Source organism: Falco naumanni, chromosome W (assembly GCF_017639655.2).
Source record: "Falco naumanni isolate bFalNau1 chromosome W, bFalNau1.pat, whole genome shotgun sequence".
In the NCBI taxonomy this organism is placed as follows: Eukaryota; Metazoa; Chordata; class Aves; order Falconiformes; family Falconidae; genus Falco; species Falco naumanni.
Genome location: NC_054079.1, coordinates 9819679 through 9841343, shown reverse-complemented (window position 1 = coordinate 9841343; position 21665 = coordinate 9819679). Strand labels below are relative to the sequence as shown.

The window sequence follows — 21665 nt, the reverse complement described above, 5'->3', positions numbered from 1 at the left end:
AATTTTTTCTTTTTTCCTTATGAAGATTATATAGGAATAGCAGAAAGGGGCAGGGGGAGTCATTCACATCAATACCTCAATTTTAATACAAAGATGACAGAGGAGTAATTTTTTTTTAAGCTAAATAGCAAAAAAGTTGTTGTTTGTCCATTTTTATCTGTTAGTGGATTATACTTGGCTAGGTTTGAATGAGGACCATTCAGAAAAATGTGATTTTAATATGTATGTAAAGTATATGTAGTAGGCATCCATTCATGTAAAGATAAAACAATCTTACCAAGTTTTAAACACTCTAATAGATTTATGGTGGGTTTTGTTTTCTACGTTTTTACTTTGGACTTGTTCCACCATACACTTAATACACTTGTTTACTGCTGACAATGTATTTTTTGTTATAGCTGTTGCTCTTATTTTTCACTAAGTTATATAGCAGATTTTGAGGCAAATAGGTATTTTCTTGACATTCATATGCAAATAATCTTTGTGCCTATGTATAAAATTTTGCCAGTCTATACAAATAACATATTAAAATCCAGTACCATAGCAGGGTTTGGCTTGGAAACGTCAAGGTTATAATGCAGTAAACATTGATTCTGAATGATTAATTTAGTTTTCAGAAATAGGATGTGGGACTGTGATTACCTATTTTACTCTTGGGTTTATTTATAATTTTAATGCATAACTTTTAGAAATATGCATTTCCTTGACAGATAGTTCTGGACACTTGACCTGACTTTGAAATTATTACCTTTGAAAAAAAATAATGAAGTATTTAAATCTAACGCCCTTCTTGTGTAGCAGTAAAAACATGTTTCCTATTGGCTCTCTGAAAATACATTTTAATAATATTACACGTTCAGAAAATAGCATTTCATTGACAAGTGCACAGGTAACAAAGGTATCCTAAGCAAAAAGATGCTACAGTAGATGTCTGCAATTTCTTAAAATTATTTTCTGCTCCTATTTTTTCCTTAGGTATTTAATGATTTAAGGCTTAGATTTTTTAAAAAAATAAATTCTTTCTTTTAATTAAAAAGGAAGTTTGCTTCTTACATTAGAGTCAACATCAGACAAAAATTCATGTAATCCCATTTCTGTAAGCAATCCAAATTTCCAATGTATTCTAGAGCATGAATTTTGTTACCTTCATGGAACAGCAGGAAACTCGCTTTTCAGTCAGATTTCTAGCTGAAAAACATAATTCAGTAAATTAAATTAGTGAATTACAGGTCTTGTGGATATTGACTACTAAACTACAAATATTAATGCACTCTTAAATTTATTTCATGCTGAGGCATAAGAGGAAGGTGTCATGGTAGCTTTCAGTTCCAGAATATTTGTGTTACCAAAGTTAAGTGAAAGTTTTCACTGAGATTGGGACCTCATTTGCTAGCCTTTGTACAGAAGCACATAGTTAAAAAAATAAAGACAACAGTTCTTGTTTCAAGAATAATATATAGTATTAATATTAAAAGAGTATTATCCTAACTTTTTTATAGATAAAGTGATGTGATGAAATAAAGTTATGTTTTGTGTAGAATTGTAACCTATTTTCTCTCTACTTCTGTATTGCAAATATTCAGTGTACAGACAAAATATTTTTATGTAGTCAAGCATGAGTTTGCAGAGCAGAGTGAAGTTGTGTTCTCTTCTGTATGCATCATCTCATGTATAAAAAAAAAGGGGGGGGGCATTCAAATTAAGAGATTTACTATAGTATTTAATCCCATTGCCTTTGCTGGGCATGTTTATTTCTAATGAATATAAACTTGTAGTTCTGTTGATGCTCAACAGTAAACAGACTATATAGATGTATGTATATGTACATGCATATGCACACTTTATAAAGCATATAAATGTCCATTTTTCTAATCCAGAATTATGGTCTTTCCAAATAAAAGTATAAATTATTCTTTACCTCTTTCAAGTCAGTCATGTTTGTTAGCCTTCGCCTTTTTCCTGTAATCTGCTGAAGTCTAATCCATAAAATCTGATTGTATTAAATACTAAATTTTTTTAATAATAAGACCACTTTTTTTTTTAAATAGGAAATAAATCTCAATCTGGTATGTGTGATTTAACTTGGTCAAGGACACTGACAAGGACATTTTGGTGGACTGCTCTTGATAATTTAATTTATTTTTGAAATATTTTTCCCATTCTTGGAAGATGCAGCATTACATGTTAGCATTGGTTGTTTTTTTTCTTCCTAATCCTCTGATATTTTGCTCTGTCAGAACATTCCAAGAGGTTTGTAGAAATGGTGGATTTGATCAGGTGATCATTTCAACCTTATAGGAAACTCCTTTGATGAGTGTTATACTTTAATTCATTTTGCAGCACTACTCCAACTTGAATGAAAAAAATAAAAAGAGAACGTTTATGACTTACTGGGGAGTGAGGATGATGTATCTGTCACCTATAGGCTCTTCAATGATTGTAGAACAAAATATAGGGCTATGCTATGGTTGTCTGAACTTGCATTATGAGAGAGAAGAGTTATTTTTTATCCATTTTCTAAATTTCTCCAGTCTCCTGTCATTAACATGTCCCTTGGTTTTATAGGGTGAAACAGAGGATTTCTTTAAAAAACTAACAGGAAGTCTCAATTGTTGAATATAATGACTTACAGATTACATTAAATAGCATATTAATGTTAGATTAGTTCACTTAAAGTTCTTGTAAGCATGCAAAATGTGGAGGGGAAGAGAGAGAAACCACGTCAGTTTCTTAATGCGTTAAATAAAATGCAGGTTCTTTAAGATGACTCTTTGGTATTCCGAGTGAGCTTCCTGAAGCTAGTGACTTTTCCCAGCAATCAATATCTTAAGACTGTGATTTTAAAGTAGCAGTTTCTGTTAGGGTCCTTTATTTTGTATACTGAATTTTTTGGGAGAACTTTTATGAATGTTGAGTTAAATCACACTATGCTCTTTGGTAGTTTGTCACTTCATGCTTTATCTTCATTCAAAAAAAGCCCTTCTGTTTTTTCAGTCACTGCTAAACAGGTATCCCTTTAAGAAGGATGGATTTCATACCTGTCATGTTCCTGAAAGCCTAGTTCTCCGTGAAGAAGCGTCTATCTTGTGTATTAGAGGTTTTCACACTTTATTCAGATGGCAGTAAATACTACTTTATTATTATTGTTATTTTCCAAAGAGGCCTGTGTGAACTGTGAGTAGTCCACTTTCAGGTTCAGTGTTGAGGGCATTGGAAACTCTTGGCACTGAAGAAATCGTTTCCATATGGTCATCATCCTGATTTTAGCTACTTGTCAGTGAGGCTTCATTTGCACTGAAAGCAATATTTCTTTTTATTGAAAAACCATTAACATGAATCATCTTTCAGTGAGTCAGAATGATTGTTACTGGTAGCTGTATGTATTTACCTATTTTCTTACGAGAATATTCTAAATTTGACTTGATTGTACAGCTATATACTGTTCTGCTCTCTGGAAGGCTTTCCACTGAAACTTTAATTAAAAATTGAAAGCATGTATTTGATGAATAACATCAGTAAACAAGTGTAACTTATGTGGAGGTGGGAAAAGAGGTAGTATGGTTTGTTTGTTTGTTTGTTTTAAGAGAATTTGGATTAAAAAAAAAAGTAATTTGTATTTGGTTATCAAATCTTAGAGACTGGCTGAGTTTGTTTTATCACGCTGCAACTGTGTGCTGTATTGTTTTAAAACTGGTGTCAAAACTTGCCCAAGAAACTTTGATTTAATGAGATTTTTAACCCTTTCATTTTAAGACTTGTCTCAAAGGCTCCTGTAGGTGGCTTTCAGTGCTCAAAGATCCCTTTTTATTCCATTTCATTACAATTGCCAAGCATTTTGGTCACACCTTCTGCCCCTGTCCCATAAACAGAGCTTTAGCCTTGAGAAGGATATTCAGAGAATCTGTGCGCTTTTTTTTTTTTTTAACCAACTGCTCAGAAATGAAAGTAAGGGATGGTTGTAAAATCCTTTCAGAAAACAGGATTTCTGTGTTGTTGAGGTTTTTAATTTACTTGTACGTTTAGTATTTTCCCTTTTGCTTTCATCTTGATGAAAATAGGATGACTGAATTGCAGGTTTCTAATTTTACCAAATGAGATCTGTTTTCTTCCTGAAGCTAAAGACTTAAATATCATAAAGAAAAGTTAAAGGTGTATATGGATGTGACCGAAAATTATGGTCAGGGTGAAACAGTCAACAAGAACAGAAAATAATATTACAGTCACAGCCTGTGTAAGAGAATTAGTTTATTTAATAATTATTAGTTGTTACTATGTCAGGGCCTTGGTGTGGATTTGCAACTTCTGCGTAGAAGAGGGTGGCTTTAGTGGGGCTTTGCTGTCAACTATAGTGATATTTTGTAATCAAAGTCTGAGGAAAAACTCCTGAAGTTTTGAATATCTCTGTATGGTCCTGATTTGGCTAGAGATCTGAATCTCCATGTTGATAATGGAGAATTACTGTCACTGTTTAACAAATGCTTATTGGTTTGCCATTTGCAAAACTTTAAGTGCTTATTGAGATTTCTCAAGTGGGAATACACAGAGGCCATTAAGGAGGTAGGAGGGAGGCATTCTGCAAGCCTGTACATGCAAAAGATTTCCGAGAAACCACGCTTGTGTGGTGATGCCAGGAGCATGAGAGGGTATGTTGTGTTCCCTGCTTTGTAGAATATTTTCTGAAACTCTTTGCTGCATATTTTTTTTCCTTCTTTTAATCAGCCTAAAGTTACTTACACTTAGACTTACAAAACATGTTGTCCAAGAAGGTATTAATTTGATACCTTTCTGTTGGCTGTTTAAATAGACTTTTGTGTGAAGATGTAGTATGGCTTTTTTTTCTCACAGTTCTGAACAAGTCCGAGACCAGTCTTTATAGATTGCTTTTAGTTTGCAGTACAGTTGAAATCTGAAGCTGGTTTTCAGGGTGTGACAGGTCTTTTGCCTTGGGTACGTACTTCGGTATGCCAACTACTCATACAGCTATAGAATTGTTTTTCTGCACACTAGGAGACCAGCAACATCTGTAATCAGATTCTTAGTCCCAGTCATGCTTTTGCATTACACTTGTTACCCAGTTGAAGTCTGTGTTCCAGGGAAGCCTTCAAAATTACAGTTGTAGTGATGAGCCTTCAAATGTGTCCGTAAGAGGATTTTTGAACAGTTAAATATTGAAAAGCTTTATTGAGCAACAATTGAATTTTTGCAGAATGAATTGTTTGTAAGCAGGGAGGCATAAACTGTCTGCATTGGGTGTTGAAAGCCCTGCTATAATACTGATTGCTTCTAGATGTTCTGGAGTAGTCTTGGAGGCTAGTACATGAGGTTTTTTTAGTCATCGTTATATCCTGCAGTGACTGCAGTATAGATAAGGCCTTTGAGATAAAACACACAGAGCCTTATTTAAATGTGATCTGCACAATTATTCCAGAACATCTTATTTTGATAGATTATTCATTTCTGTTGTTGTCTCGACCACTACCCTGAGAAAATTTAGACCCTTAAAGGGATGTTTTGTCACCTTTTATTTGATTTTTCACCATAGCTTTCCGAGTAGGTCATTCTTATGATTTTGGTTGGTGGTTGTTCTGTTGGGAGATGGGGGTTACTGTCTCCCTACAAAGGAAAACAAAAATGGCAGAAACATCTGAATACTATTCAGATCTTTATTTCCTTTTTGAGTTTTCTTGGTTTCCTAAAGAAACTGCATTATAGTAACTTTAAATCAGAGATGTAGGACTTTCTTTTTTGTATCTGTGTTTTGTAACCCTAGGAAGAAGACTATGACTCTACCTCATTTCAGCCTCAGAAAAGATTGGCAGAAAAAAATGGAACAAAAGGAATTAAAACAGAATAGGACTTTTCTGTTTTAAGAAAGGCTTATGAAGCCTACTGGGGAAGTTTGAGGCCTACATTGTAAAAGGAGAGGACTCAATCACTGTAAAACCTTTTAGAATTTTTTTTGGTTCTTGATCATCTCCCTTGATGTAGATGCAGCACTGATGTTTTTTTAGCAGAGGTGGTCTCCTTATAAGAGAATTTCTCCTCTTCATCACTTCTCCAGTGAATTGAATGATTAGCTTAACCTTCAGAAAACATTTTGTACCAAGACTTCTTTTTAGAGTCTTGTTGCAGCAGTGTTCTGATGTTAATATTTTTTAACATACTTTCCATATAGCTTTTGTGATTGAAGTCCGGGGGGGAAATATTATAAATACACTTGTCATAGCCGGCTCTATAGATGTTGAAATTTATAAGGATCATTTATTGAGCCTGGAACTGTCTGGAACAGAATGATGTTTTTGAGTTAGCAATGAAAACAAAAAAGGAAAAAGCCAAGAGATATTAGAAGTCTGGACCACAGAATCTTCACTGGAGATGCTTCAGCCATTTGGGTTGTAACACTGGAATGTGTATTTAAAAACAAACAAATCACAAACAAAAATAAAAAACCCAAAACATTTTCCTCCCCAAACCCAGGCACACAGACCCCACCCCCCAAACCTAAAGAAACAAAAAAACCTGTGGCCATTAAAAAAAAAAAAATAAATCTTTGCAGTGAGCAAAGTCTGGCTCTTCAGAATATGTAAGATTACAAGTTGTATGCAAACATTTCTGTTGAGTACTGAGAAAGTCATGGCTCTTTGTCAGCTCTGATGGAAAGTGTTCTGAACCAAGACCTTAGAGATGGCTCAAAAGCCATTTTATATGTTTATTTCCTTCCTGAACGTGAAAGCTTGGAACTGTGAAAACATTGTCCACTACAGACAAACTAAAAGGACAGAAGTAATGTAGTCATCTTGCTATTGCAAGAATTTAGAATTTTTTCTAAATTCTACGAGGTTGACTTTCATATTTATGTTTCTCCCTCTCTCTGTTCTTTTTTGCTTCCTCAATGTCTCTGTTTTCACATAATTTTCCATCATAAATGTTTCTAACTGCTGTTCTGAGGTTGACTGGTGCTCTAGATATTTTACATAGATGTTACCTTTCTAGTAACCAGAAACGTACAGATCTGCCTGCCTCAGACCAAGTTGATGGTTAATTTATGCAATTAATATGATGAAATAATGTGTCTAAAACTTCTGAGTTTGTATTTAAATACTAAAGCCTAATTAATTCCATACAACAACTTTGGGAGTATTTGCTTGGAATTTGAGGGACTAAAAGATGGATTGGACTAAACCTGAACTGCTTCTGGTTCTTCCAGAACATTGACAAGTGTTTCAGTTGAGGGAGGGTCAGGATTAAACAGTTCATGCAGTATATTTTCCATTATTTACTACTTTGCTAGAAGACAGGTGCTTTTTTTCAAATGGAGCTTGCAGATGTTTCAACGATGTCCTATTGGACGTGTCCTGTTCTTTCTTTGGAGGCTTCACCTGTACTTCATATGAATAAATAAACTGCTTGTATAAAGAGTATAACCTTGACTAGGGTATAAATTTTTTTTTAAAGCAAACTTTTTTATTTTTGTTCAAGATTACAAACTCTATGTATTATGCTTTCTGATGTCTCTGGTGTACTTCCTAATGGAAAAGCAAATTACCCAACAATATGTATTTTGAATTTTCTTCCTTATTCTAGCCTAATAGTGAATTCTTCCTACCTCCTCCAGTGTTATCCTGTACTACACTATGCCAAACTAAGGCAGATGTTAAAAAGGATTTTTGTTACATTAGTGAACTAAGACCTGACATTTGAAAGAACTCAAGAACTGCTTTTATCTTAATATGAACTAACAAAACTTCTTTCATGAAGGCCTAAGAAAGAGTATCAGTTAATATGGGCTAATATCTGAAGGGCCCACTAAAAAATGACTGGATTTATTGTTTGACTTCCTTAAACAAGGATTATTTGGAGGATGAAAGATAAACTATAAATTATTTACTTGACAAATGTGTTGAGTAAATGTGCTATTTACAATAGTAATTTGGAATGTACCGGTGAATGTTGTTTAGCAAGATTTGTAAAGAAAATCAGCCTTGTTAATTTGGGATTTTGGCTGCTGTAGGTTTCCATTAAAAAGGAGGAGGGGCTGTGCTATGCTTTTTTTAGTGACATAGTAGGCAAATGAATAAATTTCTATACTCTTGTCTTTTGGGTAATGTGGGAGAGGAGGATAGAGAATGTCTGATCATTACTGATGGCAGATAAGAGAACAACTGGATCTTATGAAGGAAAGTAAGAAAGAAAAACATGGTTATCTAGCCAAAAGAGTTTTTGCATGCTTGTAGTGATATATAGCTATGTAACTGCATGAATGGTTTCTGCCCTGAGACTGGTGAAACATAAATCTGGAATTTGTATCGGGGCTCAGAGATATAAATGTGACCTTCTCTGTACAATAATGTCTCTGGTTGTACCACAACCAGAGTCCATGCGTTCATACACCACAGGGTAACTTTTCTAGGAAGTCTAATTTATTATTATTTTTTAAATTAAGAAATAATAGTTGAAAATACATGCATACACTTATTTAATATGGCTAATTGATTTCCACCCCCCCTTTTATCTTGCAGCAACGCGCCTCTTGCTTTTTCCTCCAAAGTATGTTATATTAAGTTTCGTGAAGCATCAAGTGTCGGTGTGGCCCAGCATCTAACAAACACAGTTTTTATTGACAGAGCTTTGATAGTTGTGCCCTGCGCAGAAGGTTAGTGTTTTAGACATTCTTCTGTAATGTTGGTCTTTGTCCTGTCTGCTAATTGTTTTAAGCTTCCTATGTAAGGAGGTGCTGCTCTGTTATTTTATTACTTTAAAAAAAACCACCCAAAATTGAAAATTGAATGAAGAAACCCAATTATATAGATTTAATTGAAATTCAGTATTAGAAAAAAATAGTGGATTGAAATAGGATAATTCCATTTTCCATACTTATTACATATTTTTTGGGGAAAAGAAGGTAAAATAATTCCCTTCAATATGGTTTGTGTTGGCAAGCTTATTCCCACACAAAGTTCTCACTGAAGTCAATGGAACGCTGAAAAGATTAGGCAATTTCCTGGTACCGATAACACTGCAGTTTGGATCTTAATGTGTTGCTGTTGGTGTGTGATTTTTGGTGTTTTATTGGTTTTGTTCATTTTTTTTGTGTTGGGTGGGGTTTTTTTTGTTTAAGATACTAATTTTCTGATTTTGAGTTTGGGGTTTTTTGACTAAATCCCATTGTCTTTTAGACATGTGATATGCATTTGACCCTTTTAGATTCATCTAATTAAAATATTTTGCAGTTGTGGTGACAGTTACTGTTTGAATATAAATGTTTACCTGCTAGTTTAATAAAAAAATATATATCAGTTTTCTGTTTTTGTTCCTGTGGAAAATGTTATGTGCAATAATAAAAAGGCTTTCTTACGCATACTGGTACTCCTTTTTGATTTTAGATATCTCTTTTAAAAATGCAATCATCTGTACAGAATGCTTCTAGTGTAAAATATTTTTATAACTCTTAATAAAATAAAATGCTTGGTGAATACTAAATTGGCAAGTGTTACTTTAGCTTTGAGGTCATGCTTTTACAGGTGTGTTGATTACAAGGTAGTTCTTATTGTTTGTATAGTATCCTAGGTATGAATACAGTTTGCTGGAGTTAGGCAGAGCCCCGGAGTTAGGCAAAGCCCCATTGACTTCATTGGGATCATTGTGGGAATTGAGCATCTGCCCATTTGGATCTAGACTTTTTGCCTCTTTGGAGTGGAAACATTCCAGCTGGTGGAGTGAAGCTAACTTCACTTTGAACATGGTAGCTATTTTGCCATGAACAACAATATTTAGAATGATTGTTCTATAAACTGCAGCAAGTCCAGAAATATCTCCTATTAACAGGACTTTTCTAACTGCAAGAGTTGGGTTTTGGTTCAAAAAATACTGTTGACTTCTTGGAGTTTGTTAACAGTGGTCCCAGAGTACCGTTTTTTTTTGGTATGTTTGCCACATCATGATCTGGATAGCAGGAGATTAGTGCTGCTATAATAATGGTTTGGGGTGTTTCTGGCAAACTCTTGACAAGTCTTCAAAATTTCATTGACTGTAAAATTACTTAAAATATACTGTCTTTTCTTGTAGCCTTGTTAATATGAACATATTAACAGGTCTTTGTGAAGCCTAGATTTTTAGTCGCTTTTATGCTTTGTTTTGGGGGCTTTTTGGTTTTATTTTTTGAACTTGTTCTTAAACCACAAAGGATATTGCTGTATCCACTTAAAGCTGTGTAGAGGCTTTGAGTAGGTAAAATGTATCAGACCAGAGTCATTAGTGAAAAAATGCCCTTAAATAATTGACTACAAATTCTTCAAGATCTTAGTTTTACATTTAATTGAAAAGACTTTTAACACTGGTTCAGTACTGCCAGAGAGGAAAGATTGCTGCCTAATGAATGAACAGCACTTCCTGATGTTTTTCTTGTGATGAGATCACTTCCTGACGTGATATGGTAACAGGCAGGTAAAGCTACATTTTCCTGTCTCTCTTGATGGTAGACAATGAGTGGAAGGAGAATAAAATCAAAGTTCTGAGAAATCTTGTTCCAATCCTGTTTGTAGCTGACTCATCAAGAATTTCTGAGAAAATGTATTACAGAAAAATTGTCACTGTTCCAGATCATTGTGGACCCCACAGAGGTTTATGCATAATTAGTTGAACAAGTGATGGGGTTGTGAAGTAATTTTTTTTTAAAAGTCAGAATGCTGTTTCAGTATAACTTTCTAACAAAATCGCTAATTTTAATTTGTAAAGATGTGAATTGATATAGGTTTAACTTTCTTCAGAATTTATTCTGTGGAATAAGCATGGCTTTGAAGACCACAGTGCAACATTTTTTTATTCACTATGTATCATTGTTAACAGTCAGTGGCGTGAATCATGGGCTTTAAAAGTAGCAATGGCTATATTCTACTGGAAGGTTAAATTATATCCATGGCCAACAGTGCCAGTAATAAAACTTTTCATGTGCCAAATAGAACATAGAGGAGGTGTAAAATGGAGCTCTGAAAACTTGGTTTTTAAAAATGAGAATAAAATCTGAAATTTGGAGTGTATTTAAAAAGTAGTAAATCAAAGGAGTATGAGGAGGGAATCACTAAACAATGAAAACATTGTTAATTTTGTGGTATTTAATAAACACTAACAAAAATGTAAATGAAGTAACATCGAGTTGTCAAAATATTACTTTCTTTTGTGCTTATCAGTAGGTTATTCTTTAAATGTTATACTTTGAGAATGCAAAGGTTGAAAAATAAACAGCGATTCCACCCTAATAATTCTAAATTTTATGTCCACATTGTCTGGTAGATGGATTTTGACTATTAATTTGGTTTTGTATGTTTTCTCTGTGTGATATTTGTGCATTATTAGATGACTAGACTGGCCAAGGCAGACCTGTTACACTTGCCTGAGTTAGGCATTGTTTGCCATGCCTCTAAACCTGCCACCAAGTGAAACCTTCACTGGGGAAATGAGATCGAAGTCTGGCCTGCTGAAGATGGACGCCCTGTCTCTATTTTTATTTTATTTTGCTTTCTTTCCTTTGTTTATTTTATTTTTCCCTTTTTTTTTTTGTTCTGTTGAATCTCTTTCCCTTGTACTTGTGAACTGGTTATTCAGTTCTGAAAAAAATGATGATTTGTAAAGGGGTTCAGTGTTTCGTTTTGAAGTTGACCTGAAGCTGCTTGTGGATGGTATACACAGAATTTAGAATATGATTAACTAGGTTTTATGCTGTGAATTATGGATAAATTTGGTTTGGAATACATTTAAGCATCTAAATTCAACAGATGAGAACATTGTGTCAGACTGGAATAGTGAAAAATATATCAGTTTTAAGATGCATTCTTTCATTTGTTATGCTTTATGAGCTTATCTTGGAAGAGGACAGTTGAAACTTTCTGGAGAAATCAACTTTACAAAGTAAAATCATGATCTTTCTCTGCTGTTTTTCCTTTTCTCAGCAGAGTAGTTTTATTTTAGGTTGCATGATCTGTATAAAAGAAGGCTTTCTATTTTTATCTAACATGAAGAGTTTAAAATAATTATTTCTGATATTGAACTTTCATGAATACTGAATGACATGAAATATTTGTTTTGCTTCTGATGAAACCTTGCTCCAGTGAGGTCAGTGGCAGTAAGATTTCATCTCTTTGTTTTTGTAATTTTAAGAAAAAAAATGTTTACCACTCATAAGTACAAATGCAGCCAGGGGTTTTGGTTGGAATATGTTATGTGAGGCACATTGTCTTTTAACACTGTTATTTGTGAGAAGATTGAAAAGTTCTGTGTGTATGTACATGTGTGCGTTTATTGCACTTTTACATGCTCCAGTAGTGATTATTTCAAGAAGAGTTTTTTTTTTTAAAAAAAAAGTGTCACCTCACAATCTCAGAAGCACTGGCAGTTCATGCTGGAGTGACTGAGAAGGTTCTCATCCCTAAATGATGTTTTTTCTTGTGAAATGGAAGCCCTGAAGCAGAAGTGCTGGACCAGGTGGTTTGTCTAGTCCTCGGGCATTGCTCTTCCCAGCCAGCTGCATTGGGACCAATTGGTTTCACTCTGGTAATGCACCAGGCTGTGAACTGCAGCTGGGAAGAGCTTTGCTTCATAATCTCTGTTGGATTTAGCTGTGCCAGTTGAGGTAATTAGCAGTAGTTGTAATCTCTTAATCTCTGCTGCTAAATCCACAAAGAAATTATTTTATTTGTAAGTGTACATTTTCCATTGCTTTAAAATAGTAGGAAAATAACAATTCCTTTAATTATGTTTTGACTAGAGTAGGAAATTAATTTCTTCTGAGCACATGGAGGGAGATAAAAATACTGTGATTAGTACCCGCTTAACACAGATACTTCTGTTCAGCATTTAGCAAAATATTCTGGTATGGAATAGGTTGACTAGGGCTCTTAAGCATTTTGATACAAAAAAATAACAATCATAACTGATTTTTAGGGCAGCTGTACATTTCTGAAGAAGCATAAGGTATCTAGGCAATGCAGAGCTAATCTACATTTGCTTCCAGATTCCTTTGCAAAGTGAAGAATAAATAAATTATCATAGAATCTGTAATTTACTAAACACTCATAAGCTTCTAAGAAATATTTCTGAGGATGTGATATACATGTGGCATAATTTTGTCTGTTTCCTGTATTAGAAAATAAATATCTTTACCTCTTTTCCATTCAGCTTTTAAATACCATGAGTTTACAAACCAAAACAGTTATTCTTAAACTGAAGTGTCCTAATTTGTTATGCTGTTACCCACATGTTTTGCTGTATCTTTGTGGGCTTGTAGTCCTTTTATAAATTCATGAAAATAACACTCCAAAACTTTTAAAGGTCATAACTTATGAGGTTATTTGGCCTTGCATCTTAATTTGTTTTTCAAAACTGTCTAAAGAACAGGGAAGTAAATTTGCAAGACATTACAGATTTTCTTTTTTTTTAATCGACAACAGTTTATTTTCTATAGGATTGTTAAAAAGTTTGACCTGATCTTAAAAAACTAAAGTGGGATCTTTTGAAAAGACAGTATCTCTGAAAATACAGGCAAATTTTCAGGGTTCTTTCTGTAGAGGTAGGCCCTTCCTCATTCTTGAATAAAATAAATGAGCAGATATTTGTGACATGGAACTGACCAAGTTTTATTGAAAACAAAACATTATGTTGAGGGACCAAAATATTCTGGAAATAATGCTGCTAACGTTATAATTTAGATAAGTATGTTATTAATTTTTTGAGCTGCTATAATACTTAACTGAAGTTGTTAATTTGATTCCTTAAGCAATGTTTGAGCAAGTGAATAATTCCATTTATTTCAGTAAGATGACCCATATGCTTAAAGTTTAGAATTAAAGTGCCTTTCTGAACTTTACTCCCTGTCTGTTTAGTTATGTGTATAATTCAGTTCCTATTTAAAAGGGCTAAATGCCTTAAACATCTCTTATCTGATTGTTTATTGAATTGGCTGTATGTAAGTGCATACTTATGTGCATAAGCATATGCCTAACTTTACTGACCAAGGATCTAAATTAGAATGCAGATGCACCACTTTAGGAGCCATTTCTGCCACTGGATTTACTTGAGCCATGTCTGTTGATCCTGTAGAAATCTGTATGCGTATCCAGATGCTGGCTATTCAGGATAAGGTCTGGTTCATCAGTCATTTGAAAACACTTGAGTATTTTGATTTTCAGAAGAACTGGTATATAATTGTATACCTAATTTGCATGCATAGTTGCTGGAACTGTATATTTGGAAGCCTGTTAGTTAGCTACATAGTAGGCAGGATGTGAGGCAAGGTACCCGATTCTCATGAGCAGTCAGGCAAATCGGGTGCACCTCTCATTGCATACCTGACTTCAAAATGAGACTTGTAAAGAGTGCTGAACACAGAGACAATGATTCAAATTCATGCATGTTTTTTATAAAAGCCCTGGAAGACATAATTGCACAGTTAATTCTTAAGTGCTAATAACTTTCCTATTTTTCTCCTTTAGATCGTAAAATCAAGTGGTTTGTTACCTGTTAAGGAGCAAGCATCTCAAAACTGAACATAAATCTAAATAGGAGGCATGAGGGGGAAAAAAAAAGTACTGTTATTTTATCTTTTCTATTCCACTCATACTACATATAAATTAGATTTCATTTAGGTTTGTGTTATCCTTTGGTCATATCCAACTGTAACCTAGTCCTTGCTGCAGATCTGTAGAACAGGTTTACAATACTTTTGTCATCTTTTTATTTTTTTTAAAAGTAGTATGATTCCCATGGGGTTTGTTGGAATGCTTATAGCTAAAATTGCATAGTGTTTTGAAACATACCATATTTTGCTTTTTGATAATATTTATATATTATTTTTTAAATCCTGAAGTTATGGGGGTTTATATGTAAATCTGTCATGGTTTAACCCCAGCCGGTAACTAAGTACCACGCAGCTGCTCACTCACTCCCCCCTCACCCAGAGGGATGGGGAGGCGAGTTGGAAAGGAATGTGAAACTCGAGGGTTGAGATAAGAACAATTTAATTATTGAAATAGAATGAAAATGAAAGAACAGTAATAACTATGATGGCAATAACAGTTATAATGAAAAGGGGAAGGGAGAGAATAACATCCAGAGGGAAAGGAAGAAAGGAGCATGTGGTGCACAATGCAACTGCTCACTGCCCACTGACCAATGCCCAGCCAGTCCCTGAGTAATGATCTGCCCACCCCGGCCAACCCCCAGGTATATATACCAGGCATGACATCCCATGGTATGGAATACATCTTTGGCTAGTTCGGGTCAGCTGACCTGGCTGTGTCCCCTCCCCATTCCTTGTGCCCCTCCAGCCTTCTTGCTAAAAAGGCCTGAGGAACTGAAAAGTCTCACATCAAAGCCAAAACAGAGCACCATACTAGCTCCTAAGAAGATAATTAACTCCATCCCAGCTGAAACCAGCATGAATCCCATAGTTTGAACCAAAGCAGTATAAGCCACTGGCAGAGTATTTGTATATACCTTGACTTTTAATATAATGTTTAAATTAAAGCATTTTGTTAAGCTGCATGGGATAATACCAAAGGGCTCAGTTGGATAGCATATATACAGTTACACCAGTAATTTGGAATAGATCATAGATACCTAGTAAAATGATAACTTCCTTTCTGTAGTTTTTCAGTTCAGTATTTAATGTTTGTACCAGTTTAAATACCTTTGCATTTCAAATTTAATACATACATTTAATTGTATTTGTAATTAACTGACATATTTTGATTTTTTTGAAGATTTTTTTGGGATTAATTTAGCAGTGTAATTGTAACTAACTTTGAATGAAACCTGTGGTTAATTCAGGTTAGGTAATAGTCTAAACTTTTAGCATGGTGGGAAATATAATATGGTTGAAATAGTAGGGAATGCATATTTTAGGAAAATATAGCTTGCTTAGGTGATCAGTTATGATTTTATTCAATCTCACTAAATTTAAAGCTAATTTATGAAAGTTTCAGATAAACTGAGGTGACCTAGAATGTAAGACAGTACGAATGTGAATTTTTCTGTTGCCCCCTCTTCCACTCCCAACTTCACTTGTAGTATGTCTTGTGTAGAGTCACAGTAATTGTTATTTTATTTTTTATTTATTTTTGCATCAAAAGTACGTAACACCAGAGGGAGAAAAAGCGCACTGATTTCAGTTAGCACATACTTTTTTTTTTAACTGATCTGGTTATTTTCCATTTCTGGGGATTAAACTTTAAAAAATGTTCTTCTTTTCTGTATCTGATGTTCTGTGTGCTATTAGTGATGCAGCCAACACAAACGGTTGTCATGTGTAAAACAACTTTCGATCACCATGAAAACACCGCCCTGGGAAAGCGTCCATGCTTGATATCGTTTGGTTCATGAACATTAAGTTTCCAGTACAGGTGACCCATAGCTCAAAGTGTTAAATAATTGTGTACATGATTCAGTTTTTAAAATAATAATCCATTAATGAGATTGCTAGTCTTTGAAGTTTTGCTCACTTTTGTTTTTCCTAGTAGAGGCAGGGTAAAAGGAAATACTTAAGTTTGTATTTGTTTCTTTGTAAGGATCTGGTAGATAGATTCATTCTTATTTATTACTTTTTTAAATGTAAGGGTAATTGTAAAGTCATAGAAAGAGTAACATCTGTGTAGTGTTCCAACTCTGTGTAATACTTTCATTTGCTGCTTCAGGTAAAATCCCAGATGAGGCCAAAGCCCTTTCTCTATTGGCACCTGTTCCTACTATGACAAGCCTGATGCCTGGTGCAGGGTTGCTTCCTATACCTACACCAACCCCTTTGACTACAGTAAGTAAAATTCAGTCCTTGTTTGATTTCTGGTTTCCCTCTGTACTCGGTAGCCTTTCTGTGTTCGGAGAACAAGAACTATCTGATCCATGGATCTTGTCCTCTCATATGCTAAAACAGCGAGGATTTAGCTGCGGTGCCTCTTTTGAGGGTAGATCACAAGATGTCCATGTGCTGCCTTTCCTGAGTGTTTCTTTCAGATTCTTGTTTTGCAAAATAGTGGGTAAATACTGGTTTTGGTCGTGTCCTTTTTAATTGTTGTCCCTTCCCTAGACCCATTAATTTGATCCGGCGGCAATGCTATCCACTTCCTAAAAATTTGTTAAAACATAATAGTAAATTGACACAGTTCTTCAGAATAGTAAAATGCTACATTAGGATGCTTTTACTCGATATCTTTATGACAGGGTTTTTGACTGTTAGTCTAACAATTTTTTCACTGCAAAAAGTATAGAAGCTAGCTGCTATTGTTTCTGCTCAGTTCCCTTTTGCTTCTGTAAGTCCTTCTTGACATCAGCAGGCTGCTGTGCCATATTCAGGGAGAATTCTGGAACTAGTAAATCCTACTTCAAAAAAATTTGGCTTAATGTCACTAACCCCATGTTATTTGAAGATGAAAGTCCTGAGTCTTCCAAACATATTGCAGCAATGTGCATATTGATGTTGTTACTGGTACCATCCTGGATTTTTGACTTGTGTTAAGGGTATCCTGCAGATTCCCAAACCTATCTGTTCTTAAATGATTTCTCATCTGTCTCCATTACCAGAAACATTATTCCCACTCTTGTATTCTTAGCTGATACTGATCAGCGTCCTAAAAGAAATGAATGTATTTAGTGTCTTCCTTCTTTCCTTCTTTCCTTCCATAAAAACACTGCTTTAACCAAGTTTAATTTCTTCTGCACTATTTCAAAAACCTGCACAAAGTTCAGCATCCTTTTTGAAGCTTGTGCTCCAACAGCTGTTTTAGAGTGTACAACTTATATAGCGGGACCAAAGTCATCAGAGGTTTAGGCTAATTCTGTTTATGGTTCATAACTGTGTATGAGACATTACATGACTTTGAAAATCATATTTATTTCACAAAAATGTTGCCTTTTTTGTCTTAAAATGAATGATACTGCCCTCAAGTAATAGTTTAGGCATTTAATTAAAAAAAAAAAAAAGTACTTACTCATGTTTCTACTGCATAATTGCTGCTAATGAAGCATAAATACTCACAGAATCATTTAGGTTGCAAAAGACCTTAAGAACATTGAGTCCAACCATAAACCCAATACTGCCAAGTCCACCACTAAACCATGTCCCTTAAGTGCCATGTCTACACGTCTTTTAAATACCTCCAGGGGTGGTGACTCAGCCACTTCCCTGGGCACCCTGTTTCAATGCTTGACAACCTTTTGGTGTAGAAAATTTTCCTAATATACAATCTAAACCTTCCCTGGTGCAACTTGAAACTGTTTCTTCTCGTCCTATCGCTTGTTACTTGGGAAAAGAGACTGATGCCCATCTTGCTACAACCTTCTTTCAGATAGTTGTAGAGAGCAGTAAGGTCTCCCCTCACCCTCCTTTTTCTCCAGGCTAAACAACCCCAGTTCCCTCAGCCGCTCCTAAGACTTGTGCTCTAGATCCTTCATCAGCTTCCTTGCTCTTCTTTGGATGCACTCCAGCACTTCAATGTCTGTCTTGTAGTGAGAGGCCCAAAACTGAACACAGTATTTGAGGTGCGGCCTCACCAGTGCAGAGTACAGGGGACAGTCATTTCCCTAGTCCTGCTGGCCACGCTATTTCTGATACAAGCCAGGATGCTATTGGCCTTCTTGGCCACCTGGGCACACTGCTGGCTCATGTTCAGCCGGCTGTCAACCAGCATCCCCAGGTCCTTTTCTGCCAGACAGTTTTCCAGCCACTCTTCCCCAAGCCTGTAGTGTTGCATGGGGTTGTTAGGACCCAAATGCAGGGTCATATTATGCAGCTCAGACTTATTGAACCTCATACAATTGGCTTCAGCCCATCAATCCAGCCTGTCCAGATCCCTCTACAGAGCCTTCCTACCCTTAAGCAGATCAATACTCCCCCCCCAGGTGTCATCTGCAAACTTACTGAGGATTCACTCGATCCCCTCATCCAGATCATTGCTAAAGAAAAAAACATTAAACAGAATTGGTGTAAGAGCAGTGTTTAGAGACGTGTTTCTAAACTAACCTTCTAAGGTAAATTCACTTTGGTTTTATATATATCTTTAATAAATTATCTGTGAATTTTAGAATATCAAAGAGGAAGTCAAGCTGTATAACCCTCTGGTTCAATAATAAAAGGATGATTCCAAGTAAAGACAGAGTAGTTTTATCTTGTTACATAAAAAAAAATACTAGTGCCTTGTGGAGAATTTCTAACACTTGTTAGAAACTGTTTGCTGGAAAGGCAGTTGTTTTTCTGGGTAGAGAAAATAAAATTCAAACCAGGAACTCAGCAGACCAATTAAGTAGTGTTTTTAAGTGAAGTTTTTTTAAAACATTACCTAGGAGAAATTTCAATTCTCAATTCTAAAAGTGAGAGTTGTATTGTTCTCATTCTCTAGGAAGTTACTGTGTGTGTAGGGAAAGATCTTAGACTTAATATCCTTTGTGTTTCAACTGTAGTTAATTTTGTCTTAGGTGATATGCTTGTCTAAAAGGTACCTTATCTGTCCCTTTGATGGATGTATGTCTGTTATGGAACAAATTGGCCCTGGGTACTGCAAATTCCCTTCTTCCCTCGCTGGACAAGGCCTTATCAATTCCTTATCCACTAATAATACTTTTTGTGGCAAAAAAATAAGAATATTGGCAGTGTTTGAAGGCATCTTACTCAATTTGACTGCAAGCATTAGAAATTCAAGCCTGTATGTTTTCTGATTGATATACTGTATCCCTGGCCAGACCTCTTTGATAAGATGGTAACTGATAGCACACAGAAAATCTTAATTATAGAAGGTTATTTATGGTTAGATTTTTATGCTTTAAAAAAAGTACTTGTGGTGGGTTGACCTTGGCTGGCTGCCAGGTACCCACCAAGTTGTTCTATCACTCCCCCTTATCAGCTGGACAGGGAGAGCAAAATATGACAAAAGGCTCGTGGGTTGAGATAAGGACAAGGGAGGTCACTCACCAATTACCATCACAGGTAAAACAGATGACTTGGGGAAATTAATTTTTGCCAATTAAAAATGGAGTAGGATAATGAGAAATAAGAACGAATCTAAAAACACCTCCTCTCCACCCCTCCCTTCTTCCCAGGTTCAACTTCACTTCTGGATTCTCTACCTTCTCCCCCCCCCCTCCCCCGAGTGGCACAGGGGGACAGGGAATGGGGGTTGTGGTCAGTTCATTGCACGTTGTCTGCCACTCCTTCCTCCTCACACTCTTCCCCTGCTCCAGTGTGGGATCCCTCCCATGGGATACAGTCTTCCATCAACTGCTCCAGCATGGATCCTTTCCATGGGGTGCAGTCCTTCAGGAACAGACTGCTCCAGCGTGGGTGCCTCACGGGGGTCACAAGCCCTGCCAGCAAACCTGCTCCAGTATGGGCTCCTCTCTCCATGGGGTCATAGGTCCTGCCAAGAGCCTACTCCAGTGCAGGCTCTCCACAGGGTCACAGCATCCTTCAGGTACATTCACCTGCTCCAGTGTGGGGTGGTCCATGGGCTGCAGGGGGACAGCTTGCCTCACCATGGTCTTCACCATGGGCTGCAGGGGAATCTCTGCACTGGTGCCTAAAGCGCTTCCTTCACTGACCTTGTTGACTGCAGAGTTGTTGCTCTCACGTATCCTCACTCCTTTCTCTTCCGTCTGCTGTTACACAGCAGGTTTTTTTCTCCTTAAATGTGTTATCACAGAGGCACTACCACTGTCACTGATTGGCTCAGCCTTGGCCAGCAGTGGGTCCTTCTAGAGTCTGGAACTGGCTCCATCTGACATGGGGCCAGCTTCTGACATCTTCTCACAGAAGCCACCCCTGTGGCTCCCTTCTCTGCTATGAAAACCTTGCCATATAAACTCAGTACAGTACTCAGCTGGGACCTTACAGTTTAAAGTCTTGCCTATATTCATTGGATTTATACTTAGAAACGCACAAGGCAGGAAAGTATTAACAAGTGAAGTATCTTCCACTAGTGCTTGGTTGCACAAAATATTCTGGTTTTGTGTTTTCCAGCTTGGTGTTTCACTTGGCACTTTGGGGACCATACCAGCAGCAGCATTGGACCCTAACATTACGGCACTGGGAGAAATACCACAGCCACCAATTATAGGGAATGTGGATCCATCTAAAATTGATGAAATCAGAAGAACAGTCTATGTTGGAAATTTGAATTCACAGGTAGCTTTTTTTATTATTATTGGCAATACTAATGGAAGATTCAGAATCTTGCATTTTAAGAGTTTTCATTAGTTGATGCCAATAGGAATTTAAACAAAACAGAAAACTATTTTTTTGGGTTTGGGTTGTTTTTTTGTTTTTTTGTTTTTACTAGTGATATTTCAGATTCTAAATGCTCCTTTGCCAATTGGACCAGATCAGACTGTGGAATTCATTCTAGGAGGATACCAGAGAAATCACACTGTAGCTGAATTCAAGAAGCATACTTATGATTGTGTGTGTTGATCAAATGTCCGGCTGGGTTGTGATAGCTGAACAATGCCTCAGAAGTCATGAGATCATGGTAGCTATCCCCCACAACACTGTACAGTTGTTTAAGTGCAGTAAGAAGGAATTATTTGTCCTAGTAGAAGTTGCAAAATTAGCATAAATACCTTTGAGTTTCTCTGAAAGAAAAGTTAGATCTGTCAGAAATTTATTTTTTCATCAACTGATTGTATTGAAAAAC

General features: G+C 35.9%; 1 protein-coding gene across 7 annotated transcripts in view; it reads left to right on the top strand.

Moving 5' to 3' along the window:
- LOC121080340 (splicing regulatory glutamine/lysine-rich protein 1-like) overlaps nt 1–21665 on the top strand; it is a 69687-nt gene that overhangs the window by 1216 nt on the left and 46806 nt on the right. For 6 of the 7 annotated variants that reach the window (XR_005825329.1, XM_040578275.1, XM_040578277.1 and 3 more), the window contains exons 2-4: nt 8520–8653; nt 16683–16798; nt 20993–21157. Coding sequence is in view for 6 of the 7 variants with exons in the window: in XM_040578275.1 (XP_040434209.1) it covers nt 8520–8653; nt 16683–16798; nt 20993–21157 (415 nt within the window). In the remaining variant the exon portion in view is untranslated. Of the gene's footprint in view, nt 1–8519; nt 8654–16274; nt 16392–16682; nt 16799–20992; nt 21158–21665 lie in introns of those variants that run through there. The other variant, XM_040578280.1, reaches the window with a different exon arrangement.